We start from the raw sequence: 15,117 nt of genomic DNA, 5'->3' as shown, positions 1-15,117 counted from the left end.
GAACCACCTATGGGGCATAGCTCGGCGCTCAGCCCCAGGATGCTTCCCCCACGGCGTGTCCCAGGGTCCTGGCCTCCGTGGCCACGCACAGCCTTCTGCGAGTTGGAAAGCTTGGAAACCAAAGAGGCAATGCAGAAAAGGCCAAAGTGCAGACATTGCCAAAAACAAACGAGAGAGGGAGAGAGAGAGAGAGAGAGAGAGAGAACAGAGGGGAACAGAGGATGCAAATTTACAAGGTTTTACAAGTTTTTATAGGAAACACATGAGCAGAAGGGTATGCTTTCCTACCTGTGATGTTTTCCGCAGCATCTGTTCCATAGTCTGAAATTCATTGAGTTTTTTTCAACCATGGCAAAAATTTCACCTATGGGGAGAATAGAAAGTAAGATGAAATCCCAGAGTAGTCATCATAACTTCCAGAAAATGTTATAAAGGATGAGGTGGTTCTCTCTTTGCGACTTCCCCGGACAAGCCACCTCTCTCTGTAGATCGTAAGACTCAGATGCAAGCTCGAGAGGGCACACGATCGAGCCCACTTAAATTAATATCTATTAATAGGAGAGACTCAGAATATTTGTTTAAGCTCATCCAACCATGTAACTCTAGTGTCTGATTCGATACCCTTGGGCGGCTGTCATTCTTTAAATCAAATAAAAACAGACCAGCACACGAAAATAATGGTTTCTTTAATGGAGGCTTATCAAAATGCATAGGCTTTTCATGTTCCCTGTTCATGTTAGGGAAGAGAAATATTTTTTTTTCACGTCTGACATCAGAAGTCCAGAGGTCATAGTATTGGTCGGTGGACTTCTTACCTTTGCTGCAAGAACCCTTGATTTTTTTCATAATAAGAAAAAGATGTAACTTGATCTTCAAAGCGGTTTTGTAGACATGAGACATTTAGAAAACTTCATCATGCATTTTACTGGCTCTGAAAGAAAGGCAGTGCAGAGATCTTCCAGAATGGTACAGAAGACACCTGAGAGCAGCAGCTCAGATCCTTTTAGGGGAAAAAAGGGACATAAATTTGAGCTGCTTCCCCAGATGTTTTGAAATTCCTATGAAACTTTAAAGATTCACTATTTAGCCACAGTACCCTGAAGCTACACAATATGTAGTCAAATGCCAGTGTGTGTGTGTGTGTGTGTGTGTGTGTGGTGGGGAGGGGACCTACCTTATATATGAAACTTCATTTCTTTTCCATTTTCTGTCCTTGTTGTCTGAGGGCAGATTCCTTTTCTTGAGGCCTAACGTCGCAAAACATGGTGCATCCTCCTCACCTGGAACTGGTGTGCTGGTCTGATTTCAATTAGGAAGCTGCTTCCCGAGCCGCATCCGCAGCCCAATCCGGAATTGACCTCTGCACAAGGGGAGGCATTTCAGGGCCTGGTACCTGTTCATTGAAAAAGGCCAGGCTTCCATGGAAGGGTCCCGTTCATTTGCCTGGAGGGAGGATGGAAAACGGTCCCTTTTCTTAAACCGTGTGCTTTGCCCCTACCTGGAGTGCGGTGAGCCCACCGGTACCTGCCTCTCCATATCAGCCTGTACTGAATTGCAAAACCCAGATTGGGGAGAGTGCTGGACCCTTCTAGTGTGATCCCCGACTGTGACCAGCACACCAGGTTCTGGCCTTCTGCACTCCAGCCTTGCAGTTGGGAAAGTAGCGGGCCATTCTAATCTCTTAGAAAAAGAATGCCGAAGCCTTAAACCTGACCCGGGATTTACATCACGATTTCCTGGGCTTGGGGGGCCCTTTTGTCCTTCCAGGGGCTGGTGACCAGGAACAGGTTAGGTCCTCTCCTCTTTGGGCTGCTGACCTCAGGGAGCAGGTCAGGCAGGCACTGTTCACCCCCCTTGGGGCCCCCATCCCTGTGCAGCCCGGGCTACCCTCTGGGTCCTGAGCCCCAAGGGCTCAGGTGTGCTCTGGCTTCTGCTTCTCCAACCCTTCATTCTGAGAGCCAGCCTCGACTCCAGAATAGGTGGGGAAGTGCTCGGTGCCGCTCTCGGGAGCAGAAGCAGATGCTCTCTTCGGGAGCTCCAGCAGGGGACACGCCGCGGAGTCCGAGTCAGTCTGTTCTTCCTCGGGGCTGGCTTACCCGTCAGCATTTCTCCTGGGACAGGATGTGCTCCCAGCGTACGCTTTCCTGTGAAAGAACAGAGAGTGGTGCCTCATAAGAACTGTGCTTAGCATGCTTATCCGTAATTGCATCTATTTCCAAGGGTGTCAATACATAAAGAGCAACCAACAGAGGATAACGCAAGATAGGAATGTAGGAAGTCATTTTCTGCATGGTAATTTTCTTAGGAAAACCTGTTATTTCTCATAGAAATTGAAATCTGGAGATTTTTCTGAAAAGCAAGTTTTTCCCCTCGTCCCCAGTTTATTAGCCTTCCTCCCTGAACTCATTCTGAAGTCATTCTTGAATTTCAGTCTTTCTTAAAAGAAGATGGAAGAGGGTAGTATTTACTTGTTGTTGGAGTCACGTCCGCATGGTAGGTTTTGCGCCTTTGTCTTCAGGGAAGCTATGTCTGCTGGTTCAGAATACATTTATCGATGCCTTGAAAATGCCTCTCAGCCAGATTGGGTTGACCTGTGTCAGAAACAAATCTCTGCCTGTTGAGTGAATATTAACTAAATACATGACCCTGAATTTATTCCGTTTCCTACATCAAATTATCCTAGGTCTGCAGATACAGTTGTTTGGCAACAATCTTCCAAGAAGGTCAAGTGTGGTGTGGGGACATGCGGTGGCACCCCATTGGCAGTGACCTCATAGTTGACTATAAAATCAAAACGAAATCTTCCCAATGATGCCCTATTTTAATTCTTTTAGGAACCATAAGTGGTGGCTGGTGACCAGAGGCAGAATTGTTTACTTGTGAAAAAAAGGCAAACAACTCTTGACCCTTGGGGATGTTTTTGTGGCCCTGATCACATAAAAGGAACTAGATAGACCCTGTTTCCTTCTTATTTACGTATGGTAGTGAGCTTTCTGCTAGTGGTGACTCAGGGGTATGTTTTCCAGGTTCTGGAAGGCCCATCTCTTGATTTACTCCTTTTCCTAAAGGCTGGATTTCAATCCACACGATTGTGTTAAATCCCAATTCAGAAATGACGTGGGTGGCGTGCGCGGTAGACGGCGGTCTGTATCTTTAGTTGTCCTGTTGTGCAAAAGGCCGTCGTACCTGAATGCCTGTGGGTGGAACGCCTGGCCTGGGTTCTGTGAGGGTTACAGGGCAAGTGCCAACCTCCCGGGAAGTCCAGGCGGGCTGCCCCGAGATGTGCGCAAGGACGTGACAGCGTTTGTTAGCTGAGGCAGCCTCGTTCAGTCAGATCCGAGGGCTCGTGTACAGTTTCATACGCTTCCTCTAAGTGGGTTCTAGGGTACGGGGACCATCCAGCAGCCTCAGAATGTTGCCACGGAGACGGTTCTGGGAGCTGAAGAGGACAGGAGATGTTCCCAGAGGGACAGCAGGCCAACCGGGTCTGTAGGGCACGGATTGTGAGGTGTAAGTAGGAATGAGGCCTTAGGTGGGGCCAAGGTGGTCGGGGTCATCCACTAGCACCCTTGAAGCCAGCTGTGCCCCGGGGATGGAAGGACGATGCGGCGACCCGTTAGCACGAGCATCCGATATGCTGAAAGTGTCCGTTACTTGGCGTCAACTGAATGGACACGGCGGCTTGGTGAAGGCCGGGGCACCTCGCGGGCGCGTTAATAGTAGGGCCGGGAAACGAGATGCCATGAGGGGGGAGGACGAAGCCGAGGAGCCCCCGCCTGAGGCCTGGCGGGCCGGGTGGAGGCGCAGCGCGAGGGCGTCCTGAGGAGGCTGCTGAGGGGCCGCTGACGGGGCCGCTGAGGCAGGTCGCGTGCCCGCTCCCTCCGCTCGGTGTCCCCTGCCAAGCGCCAGGGTCTGCACTGGGCCGAGGGGGGCCCGGTGGCCGGTGAAGGGTTTCGCCGGAGAAAGTCCCGAGAACCTCCTGCCCTGTGCTTTACCGGGCGGAGCGGGAGCCACCACTCACGCGGCCTAGCGTGGCCGTGAGCGCCCCTGGACGGCAAGTCCTCGTGGGGGCTCCTCGCCCCCAGCCCAGGGCAGGAGTGGGTCTGGCCGCACTGGGCACCCCCCGCCGGGGCCACCCCCCCCCCCCCCGCCACCTCTGGGTGAGGCCGGGCAGGAGGACACGCAACGAGGCAAACCACAAAAAATCACACACTTCCCTGGGGTGGGCCGGGCGTTAGGCCAACGGCTGTAGAGACGGGCCCACGTTGGGCCCACAGCCGGCCGGTGGGGGGGACCGCTTTTCCTCAGCTGCCGGGTCAGCCACGGCCGGGCATCAGGTCCCCTGCGCCTCGCCCTGCATGTTAGCACCTTGACCTGCCAGAGGCCCCCCCTGGGCGGCAGGCGCCACTGCGGTAGCCTTGTCCCTGTGCGACTGTCCTGGGCAGAAGAACCAGCCCGGTGTTAGGCCTCAGCTTAGAGCTAAGGTGTCCGAGGGGTCTGATGCAGGTGTGACGTCTCTTAGGCCAGCTGTTCACATTCCGCTTTTTCTGTCACCTTTTCGAAAGCCGGCACCAGAAGGCCTCGTTTCATTTCTGTGTTTAGGGGATCCGGCTTGGAGCGTGAAGACTCTGATGATTTGGTTCTAAACGGTAACAGACGGGGGTGAAAGGTCAGCGGTTTCCCTGGATTTGATCAGCGGCCGGAGTTTGATGGCAAATTAAGTGTCAGATAAAAGTGTCAGGTGATTCCTCGCATCAGCCCTTACTGGGGAAAGTTGTTGGAGTCTTTAATGAGCACACGGGCTCCCAAGGGGAATAATCCTGGCAGTGTGTTGGGACACTGGGCTAGTAACACATGAAGACCAGCGTGAGGGTGACTTGAAAAAAGATCACTTGCTGTGTTGTTGCTGATCAGTAGCGTATTTTTTGGCCTATGTTGTCTTGATTCTCAAAGAAGGGGCCTCAGGACGATCAGAATTGTCTGAAAGATTGCAGAAATGCGGAGCCCCAGGCCCTACCCTGGCCTCTGAGTCAGACTATGAGTGGGCTGTGCATGTACTGAGTTCCCCAGATGACCATGGGGCATCTTACACCCCCGGAAGTGCCAGCCGGCCGTCTGTTGTCCACCAGGCAGATGTGTCCCAGACAGAAATTAAGGCCATGCCCACAGGCTAAGCAATGTAACGCAGTGATGTGTGGGTCCAAGTACTATGTTTGAGGTTGGATTTGAAAAGCAGATGCGAGTTATTATTGGATTATTTAAAGTCATTGGAATAGTCAGCCTCAACTCTCTTCTCTGTGGAGGTGGATTAAGTTTACAAATCAAGAAGGCACCGCAGTCACAGGTCACCTTGGGGGCTGGGGAGGAGGCGAGCAGAGAAGGTGGTGGTGCCATCACCTCTCTGGTGCTCTTTCTCCACACCTCTGGGGGCTTTCTGTTTCTTGTACTCACCCTTTGCTCTCGCTCCAAGAGCATCACCTAAAAATACACTGATGGCTCCCAGATCATGTTGCCTCAGCCCCGCGTCCACGTTTCTGCTGGCGTGTTGGACAGAGCCACCCGGTTCTCCCATGGGAACCTCAAACTCAACAGACCCCAAATCAAACCAGCTGTCATCTATCTTCCTTTGTCCCTTTAAAATGCCTTTTTGTGGTGGTGGGGGTGGCGCCTGGCCGTGGACCATGTGACTCTTGGTCTTGAGGTTGTGAGTTTAGGCCCCACAGTAGGTGTAGAGATTACTTAAAAATAAAATCTTTAAAAACTAAACTAAAGTGTTTCATGAGCTAAGAGCCTGGCTCTGGATGGTGACTTCCTGGGCTTCCAGCCTCGTGTCACTGTTTATTCCCTAGGGCTGTTGCTGAACTGCCCAATGTCTCACTTTTCTTGTCTATAAAATGGGAATAGGGCCTTCGTCATAGGATGAATGTGCAGATTGAATGCAATGACCCTACATAAAGAACTTAGGTCGGTGGCTGCCCCAGAGCAGTTATTCAGTATATCTTAGCCATTTTTATTATTCATCCCCTTATCAAATATTGATTGAGCTCCTGCTGTGTCTCAGACATCACTTCTGACTTAGGCTTTCCAAGTGAGACACTATCAGAACTCCAGCACCCCCATTAAACTCTCTCCCCATCAGGATAGGGCTGGCATCCCAGCCATGTTTTCATTTCAGTGGTAGTTTATGAATTTGCCTAAATTAGTCTCTAGAAAACTGTGTCCTCTAAATAATTCATACCTTTTTTTTTAAGATTTATTTATTCGTGAGAGACACACACACACACAGAGAGGGAGAGAGAGGCAGAGACATAGGCAGAGGGAGAAGCAGGCTCCATGCACTGGGAGCCCGACGTGGGACCCCGATCCCCAACTCTGAGCCGAAGGCAGCTGCCCAACCGCTGAGCCACCCAGGCATCCCTAATTCATACTTTCTTAGTAAACAGGGAATACGACATCTCTTAAAAGGCCAGGAGAAGACCAATAAAATTAAAAAACCTGCTCTGACCTCAAGAAGGTGAAGTCTAATTGTTGAGCCACAGGAAAGTGCTATTTCTGCGTTGACATGAGGGTGAGATTGGCAATCTCATGGTTTAACCTACTAGTTGGCAGGGCATCAGGCACATGGCAGGTATCCCCCAAACAAAGAATTCCCCAGACCCATATCCCAAATGCAGCGAGTACTCTATAACATTCTGAGGAAAATGTATCTCAGGCAAATCTTATTTTTAAAAAGTAAAGATTTAGACCAGTAAACTCCTAACATAGTCTGAGAAGCATTGAGGGTCGGTGGCAAGAGTAGAGATCAGGAGTCAGAGGGGCTAGATTTAAAACTTAGTTTAAGGGACGCCTGGGTGGCTCAGCGGTTGAGCGCTTGCCTTCGGCTCAGGGCGTGACCCCGGGGTCCTGGGATTGAGTCCTGGATCGGGCTCCCTGCATGGAGCTGCTTCTCCCTCTGCCTGTGCCTCTGCCTCTCTCCGTGTCTCTCATGAATGGATAAATCAAATCTTAAACTAGGTTTTATTTTTTAATTTTTTTAACAGCTTATTTTATCCCTATCTGTAAAAAAAAAAAGGATGATAATAACAATCTTTGTGATACCCTGAGGTAACCTGCATGCAGAGACTTTATAAATGGTCAAGTGCAGTACAAACGAAAGGTAGTGTTGTTAGTAGCTTAGCACCTGTTCCCAAGTAGAACTGTCTGCAGTGGGCATAGGATCTGCCCTGGCAGCCATACAGGTAGAACAGTCCCTTAGCTATGACAGGCCACTGTTCACCCCCGAGGCTCGTCTTTTTCATCTTTAAAGACAGCAGGGGGCATGGGACTGTCGCTGGAGCTCCTTTGGGTCCCCCCCATTCTATAAGATGAAGCAATTCTGGTTTCTTATGCTGTAGGAGTGACAGGTCCCCACAGGCTCAGGGGTAGGAGGTTCTCCCCATGGCTGCTGGACTCCTCGAATCTTCAGGGCAGAAGGTCTTTCCTTCTTGTGCCTGAGAGGCATCAGTGTGTGTGTCTGTCTGCAGCAGGTTTTGCTTAGGGAACAGGCACTGAGACCTCCCAGCTTGTGGTGGCCCAGAGACCCCGGCTCCACCCTTGGACAAGTACCATCATCATCAGGGCTCCAGGGCACAGACCCAGAGCGCAGTGCTGTGGGAATGAATACTAGAGCACCAGACACATGTGGATCTGGTTTTGGTGACAGCTGGTCTCCCGACAGGTAGCCCAGGGCCCTTGGCTCCTGTGCCTCCCGACCCCCGCCCCAACCCCCAGTGGCAGCCTTCTAAAATCTGTACCTTGTTGAAGAAACAACTTTTAGGGTGTCTTCTCCCCCTTGGCTGGAGCCCACGTAGGTGTTGCAGTTTCTCCTTAGCTGTTCTCCAGGGAGCCAGACCGTCATCAATACCGTCCATGCTATTTCTTTCTGCTTTTTTCAGCTGGGCCAGAACATTGGGGCAAAAGAAAAAAAAATCCAACTTCTTTCTTTCATTCTCTCCTGCTTCGAACCCTTGGTAGCCTGGATTCTCATTCCTCGGCCTTGAGGCTTTTGAAAAAGGGGCGGGGGGGGGGGGAAGAAGAGGGAAGAGGAGGCCCCAGGAGAATGGAATTCGGGAGAACAACCCCATAGAGGGGATTGAGAGGGAGGGTATGACAAGAACCCGCTGCCACCTGGTGTCCAGGGTCCCCGTCGGGTCTGTGCCCAGTGCAAGCCGCCCCCCAGAGCTTAGAACAGGAGGGGATGCGAAGGGCAAGGTGGGGCTCCCTCTGCCCCAGGAGCAAGGCTCCACCTGCACCGTGAGCAGGGTGCGTGGTTGGGGCGAGGGGGCAGCCTTGGCAGGCCGGGCCCTTTGGGTTACGTGCTTAGCTGGGCGTCTGGTGCTCAGGGAAACGTAGCGCAGAAGGCGGCGCAGAACCCAAGAAGGATGGGGTGGAGGGATGGGCAGACACACGAGACACTAAACTACATGGTCACGGCACAGAGAGGGTCAAAGCCCAGAAATGCAGGGAAAAGTCAGTGTAGACTCAGATGCTGTAGCGATTAAGTTCTGTGCTGCACAGAGGGTGTCGAAGGTAAAATCTTCGAGAAGCTGTCTCATTCCTAAGCAACGATCGACTTGTTTAAATGAAAAAGAATCACCGAGGAAGGAAGGCTCCAGAGCTTGTTCGCAGTGGAATTCAGGTTCTCCGTCTCTTAAACACACGCGGGACTAGAGAGCAGTGCGACGGGCACGGGGATGACGCGGGAGGGGAAACAGAGGCAGAAGCAAATGAGCCTGTTTGCCATAGAGAAGCAGCACCATTGCCAGGAAAGTCGGGGCAGGAGGGACTGGGGTGCGCCTCGGGGTGGGGGGGGGGCAGGGGGACAGTCTGTGGCACAGCGGGGACCTGCCTTGGGTCACACTGTGCACCCCTGGGGACCGTGGCATCATGGTCCAGGTCGCCGACAGCTTGTCCGTGGGGGGAGCGCCCTCCTGGGAGCGGGGAAGCCTCTGCTGGGCGGGGGCTCCTGTGGCCTCCAGGGAGCTGTGACCCCCGGCCCTGCCTTGCCCTTGGTTTTCCTGGCATAGCAGTGATGGGGGGGAGTTGGGGAGAACCAACAGAGGCTGCTGGAAATCGTGTTGCTGCATGGACCCCCCCCTCGCCCCCCCAGGGAGCCTAGGACCTACCTTCCCACCGGGTCCCTGAGTTGTAAGAAGATTCCGGAGAGCTTTGCTGCTGCGGGCGCCCCCCCCCCCCCACGCCAGCCCACTGTCTGCACGCCTCCTCCTTCGCTTAGCATGTCTGCTTCGAGTTACCACGTGGGTTCCTGCAGAAACGAGGCCTGTGCGAGCTTCCAAATAAAAACCTGTCATTAAAAGCTGCAGGTAGGGGCCTCTGGGAGGCTCAGCGGTTGAGGGTCTGCCTTGAGCCCAGGGCGTGACCCCGGGTTCCCGGGATCGAGTCCTGCATTGGGCTCCCTGCATGGAGCCTGCTTCTCCCTCGGCCTTTGTCTCTGCCTCTCTCTCTGGGTCTCTCGTGAGTAAATAAATACAATCTTTAATAAATACATAAATAAAATAAAAGCTGCAGGCAGACTTGTTGGTAAATAATTTTTAGTCCCTGCACAGAGTTCCTTGCATTTCTTGATTTCCTCCATTTAGCTAAACTTTGGCCTGGAAAGTGTTCTTATGGAAGTGGAGGTTGGAGGCGAGAGGTTTCATCTTTGCAAATCCACTTGGGTGCGTGGAGGGAGAGCTGGACAACGCCTGGCCTTTATTTTCTGTCTCCTCCCTCCCTGCCCGCTGCCCTCCCTCCCTCCTTTCTATTCTCCCTCCAACCACAACAGTCTGTGCCTGTGGCCTTTGCTTCACCTCCAGCCCTCGCTTTTATCCCAGTAATCCCAGTCCCTTATCCCAAGCCTCTAACTCCAGAGTCCTCTTTAACCCTCTCCAAGTTTCTGCTCCCTCGCATCGGACTTTTTAGTGGGGCTGATCACGATGATCAGATTCCGTTTCCGTCAAGAATCGGGTCTGGTTTTCAGCTGGGGAGGGGGCCGGAGGGGTGGGCAGGTGTGGCCGGGCCGCGGTGGAGGGGCCGGGGAGCCCTCGGCCCCACTGCCCCTCCCGGTCCCCGGGGCGTGTGTTCTAGCGGTGCCGGCACCCCGTCCTGAGCGGACATGGAGGCTCCCCTCGTCCCTTCTCTTCCCGTGTCTAGGGCATGCTGCGCGGGAAGCTGGAGGTAGCACGTTCGAGTGGTGCTGCCCGTGGGAGCGGGAACGCGGTGTCCATCCTGAGACCCACGGAGTCACTGCCGTCCTGCGGGGCGTCTGCAGGGACCCGCAGCCCAGGGGTGTCGTTGGGGCCTCCCCGTCCACCAGCGCGTCCTGGACTTGCATCCAGCACCCCCTCCCTTGGGCTGGGCCCCGCTGTGATCATGTCACCACCTGGGCTCCCGTGGCCGGTGTGTGGGCTGCAGGGTCGGCTGTGGGCGATCGGCAGGTTCCAGGGTTGACAGGGGTTGGTGGTGGCCACGCCTCAGTGGCGGGTGTCCCTGGATCAAGTCCTGGCGGCTTCTTCAGAACCCAGGCAGAGCCTGTGCTGCACACGGCCATTTGGCTCCGTGGGGGGCGGCCCCAGAAGCATCCCCTGGCAAAGACCCTTGGCCTCCCGAGATTTCAGGGTCCCCGGGGGGGCCGCGAGCCAGCGAGCCCCGAAACCGCGCGATCCTGGAAGACGCATGGATTCAGATGATCGATCAGGCTTGGCACGACTGGAAACCCCTCCCCGCGTTTCAGCCATTACTAGCTCGGGCCTCCGAGCCTCCGGCAGGACGCAGATGGACGTCTGTGGCCTCAAAGACCTGCAGCATCGGGGCTGGGGCGTGACAGGCCTCTGTTCTGTCCGCTGTGCACCTGCCTCTTGCCCCAGGGTCGGGCCCTCCCTGCTGCCCCGAGTTCTGTGGGGAAGCCGTCAAAGGGCGGTTTCTTTTTCTCTTCTGTTTTTTTTTGGGGGGGCGGGGGGACTTTTTTTTATCAAAGCGGTGACCCCGCCGTTTGCGAGCCCCTGCGTTTGCTTCCCGCAGACCGAGGCTGAGCGGGGCTGTGCCGGTGGCCTCCTGCGGTCATGGGGGGGGGGGGCGGGCAGGCTGCAGCCCCGTGTCTTTCTTTCCTGGGAACCTCTGAAGCAGCTGAACGAGACCTTTGCAGGCGAGGGTGGTGGCCTCTCCCTCAGAATGCCTGGCCAGCGGCCCGGCGTGAGACATTCCGCAAATATGTGGCTTCGCAGGCGTCGGGCGACCCGGAGAGCTGGCTGGGGGCAGGCGGGGCGCCAGGAGGCCTGGGCAGCCAGGGAAGGCCTCTGCCAGCAGCTGGCCTGGGGCAAGGGCTTCAAGCTCCTCTCCCCCAACCCCCCCTAAATCCCCTCCTTCATTTAAATCCAATCCTATAAAAAGGCTTTTGTTGGAGGAGCTGCGGCAGCGGCGCGCCCGGCCGTCCGTGTCCCTGTTCCCGGTATTTCCAGCCATGGGCCTAAGGAGCGGCACCCGTGGAACCCCTGAGCCCACCAGGGTCTGCAGGTGGCCGTGGGGGAGGAGGGCCCCGCGGCTGTGACGTGGTGCAGCGGCAGTGAGCGGGGCACCCCGGGGCCTTCGGGAGAACGGGGCCACCCTCCGCCGCGTGTCCGTGTCCGGGGTGTGGGCGCGCTCGCCTTGGGCTGTGGGGCCTGAGAGCCGAGCCCGGTGGGCGGGAGCTGTGACTCTTGGGGTGCCTGCGCCCTCTGTGGCCCAGCGCGGGCATCCTGCTGGGAGCTCGGGGCTCCGCCTGCTCTGGCCACGCAGCCTTGTCCTGTCTGCGGCTTTCCTGGTTTCCAGGCATTCGGAGTAAGACCTCACACACCTTCTCTTACTGTCCCCTCCCTTGTGTGGGTTTGCTGCTACCTTTGACCTTTTTTTTCTTCTTTTTTTTTTGCTTTTTGCTTTTTTGCCAACAGCCTTGTGATGCCTTCTAGCTTCTTGCTTCGTAAGCGCGTCCCTGCCGCTGTGGGTCTGGTGCCGTCCCTGCCACATCCCACCCCCCCCCCCAGCCAGGTCCACACCCGTGCCGGCCGTGTGGCCCTGGAGCTGGCCCCCGCCCCTCGCGGCCTCTGCGTCCCCACAGCGCCCCCACTGAGGTCTCTGGCCGGCGTGTCCATGCTGACAGGTGGGGGGCTCGACGCCGCTCAGGTGTCGCGGGGGCTGCTTCCATCTCCGGCGGGCACCTGCTGGCTCGTGGGCGACATGGGACAGCGGGGAGGACGGGCTCGTGGGTGTGGCCGGCTAGGTCGGCATGCGCTTTCTGGGTGCTCGGGGGCCTTCCTGGTGCGGCCCCAGCTGGGCCTGCGGTGCCGTCCATGCGTCCCCGGCCACCCAGCCAGAGGTGCTGGGCCGCCCTTCGGGCCTGTCATCACTTTGCTTTAAGTTCTGAGGAAATTGAGAAAAACCACCCACAAAACTTGCCACCTTACCCATTTTCACGCGCACAACTCGGTGGCACTAGTTAGGTTTTCGCCGGGTGACGTGACCCCGCGCAGAGCCCCTGCCCCAGCCGCCGGCCCCCCCGCTGCTCGCTCGCCCTCCAGCCACCCCTCTGGCCCGTTCTGGGTGGGGCGCACGTCCCTCGGCCTCCGTGGGTCCTCGGAGGGGCGGCCCAGCGCCCCATCCCCCGTGGCACCCAAGTCCGCGCTCAGTCCACGCAGCAGCCACGTGGCGTGCTCGAGCTCTGAGGGACGCCAGCTGCCCTGTGCCTCGCTCTCCTGGCCCCTCCGGTCCCCTTCCACGGGTCTCATCCCCGCCGCGTCTGGGCAGCAGGCCTCTCCTGGCCACGCACACCCCCACACACCTTGGGTCCCATGCCGAAGGGGGGAGTCTGTCCACGTCCTCCCCAGGCCCGTGGGCTCTGTGGACCCCCCCCCCAAGCTCGCCCCTTCAGGGAGGCCTTGGGGCACCACCACTGCCTGTCCCCCACAGCCCAGGGGCGGGCTGCCATTCAGCAGCGGCTCCTAATTAATCTCCCGGGAAGGGCGGCGGGGGCGCCTCCCCATTACCATGACAAAGGCCGCGTCTAGGACCCGTCTCGGCTGAAAGCCACGGCAGGGGGGTGGCCTGAGAACAGGGGGCGGGAGCGCACGTTCCCTGGGGAAAGCTAAGGGCTCCCTTGCGGTCTGTCCCCTGTGTCCGCAGGACAAAAGATCCTTCATCACCGAAGTGACGTCCTGGAGACCGTGGTCCTGATCAACCCCTCGGACGAGGCTGTGAGCACTGAGGTAAGGTGGGCCCATCTCCCCGCAGGGCCTGGGGGGGTGCGGGGCTGGGTGCAGCCTGGAGAATGGCTTGCTGCGCAGCCCTCTGCGCCCCCTCCCCACCGGTCCTGGCTGCTGGAGGCCTCCAGCAAGTCCTGTATTGTCCTGTGCCCTCGGGCCCCCCTCCACCCTCTGCCCTCCGTGGAGCGGGGATCAGGACAGCCCCGCAGGGTGCCGAGGAGCGCCTCGGCCCACCCGCCACGGGGCTGGGGCTGTGACCACTGAAACCCGCGCCTGTGGCTCTTCTTCATGTATCGTCACTGGCGTTTGGAATTATTGCCCAGAATGTCTGGGGTCTCGGGGAGGATGGTAGGCTAAGAACTGGGCCGAGTCCCAGAGCCCCGGGCCCCCAGGCGGGAGCAAGTGCGGCCGCTCCCTCTGCCCAGCTCTGGATCAGGCTGAGCACCTTCTGGATGCCGTGCCTCGTGCACACGGAAGGGCCACCGCCCACGGGGCCTCCGTTAGCTCCATCTCCCCTGCCGCCCCTGCTCTGAACCTCTTTCAGCAAATTCGGCTCTAATTCCCATACCATAAAATGCACCTTTTGAAGCATGGGATTCATCGGTTCTTAGGATTCTCACAAAGCCGCGTGCCCATCATCACTGTCTGTCCCACAGCGTGTCCGCCACCCCTTACAACCCCCGAGACCGTCAGCCAGCACGCCCCATTCCTCCCAGTTGCTGGCAACTTCCAATCAATTTTGTGCCCCTGTGGGTTTGGCCCTTCCGAGTACCCTGGATGATGGAATCACATGGGAGGTGGCTTTTGTGTCTGGCTTTCCTCCATTCTGCATAATGTTTTCAAGAGTTGTCCACACGGTGGCCTCCATCTGTACGCCATTCCTTTTTTACCACCGAGTACTATTTCATGATGTGGATGCACCATATTTTGTTTATTCATGTATCGGTTGATGGAGAGTGGGTTGCTTCCACTTCCTGGCGATCATTACGGAGCGTGTCGTGATCCTACCTCCATCGGCTCCAGGTCACCAGGGCCTCTTTGATAATCCATGAAGGCGCAAGGTTGAGGCCAACGGGGGTCTAATTCACAGAATCAGAAAGTAAAGACAACTTGAAATGGGAAAGGAAAAATAAAGGATTTCCTCAAGGAATGCAGGCTTGCTTGTGGAGCAGATGGGACTCTTGGGGCCAGGTGCTTCCTGGACTGGAACTTGGGGTCCTTGGGTGCCATGCGTCATGTCCTGTTTACTTTTGTCCCCCTCCCTTGGTGTCAGCATGATGCCTGGCAGTGGATCTGTGCTGAGCCGAGCTGTGCTCAGAACCAGTACCTTGGTGCTTGGAGCAGCGTTTCTGCTGAAGGACAGGCTGGCTTCCTGCCACTCAAAGAACAGAGAGTCCTTTCGTGCAAACCATTTACAAAACCTTTCTATTTAAAAGATTCTCATTTGGAGAAAAAAAAAAAAGATTCCCTTTTAGGGGGAGCCCTTTGTTCGTGTTCAGTGGCAGGCACCTTGCTGATCCTACTGGGGATGGTGTTTGGAGCTGCGAGTTTGCTGGGTGGCGTGGAAGGAAAGGGGTCCTGCGAGGGAGGGGCTGGCCGGGGACCCTTGTGGAAACCTCTGCTTCCAGGGGCAGCAGCCGGGGGGTGGGGGGGCTGCGCTTGGTGACTCAGCCTGTGGGACCTCCCTGAGCCTCACAGACCGCGGGCTGCTAGCGGACATGGCTGTGGAGCCAGTGACTCAACGGTGCAGGCTGCTGTGAGAAGGACGAGGAATCTAGGAGGACGTCAGGCCCCACTCGTGGCTTGGTTGTCGTGAACATGGAACGTGGCGTTTGTGGGCCAGCTG

At 56.3% G+C, this 15,117-nt stretch overlaps 1 protein-coding gene across 1 annotated transcript in view; it reads left to right on the top strand.

Moving 5' to 3' along the window:
- MAP1B (microtubule associated protein 1B) overlaps positions 1 to 15,117 on the top strand; it is an 85,437-nt gene that overhangs the window by 48,593 nt on the left and 21,727 nt on the right. Inside the window, exon 3 of the mRNA XM_055331947.1 lies at positions 13,192 to 13,274. Coding sequence (XP_055187922.1) covers positions 13,192 to 13,274 — 83 coding nt within the window. The remainder of the gene's footprint in view (positions 1 to 13,191; positions 13,275 to 15,117) is intronic.

This window comes from Nyctereutes procyonoides, unplaced genomic scaffold (assembly GCF_905146905.1).
Source record: "Nyctereutes procyonoides isolate TBG_1078 unplaced genomic scaffold, NYPRO_anot_genome, whole genome shotgun sequence".
NCBI classification, from domain to species: Eukaryota; Metazoa; Chordata; class Mammalia; order Carnivora; family Canidae; genus Nyctereutes; species Nyctereutes procyonoides.
Note: the sequence above shows the minus strand (reverse complement) of the source record. Positions and strands in the feature narration are given on the sequence as shown.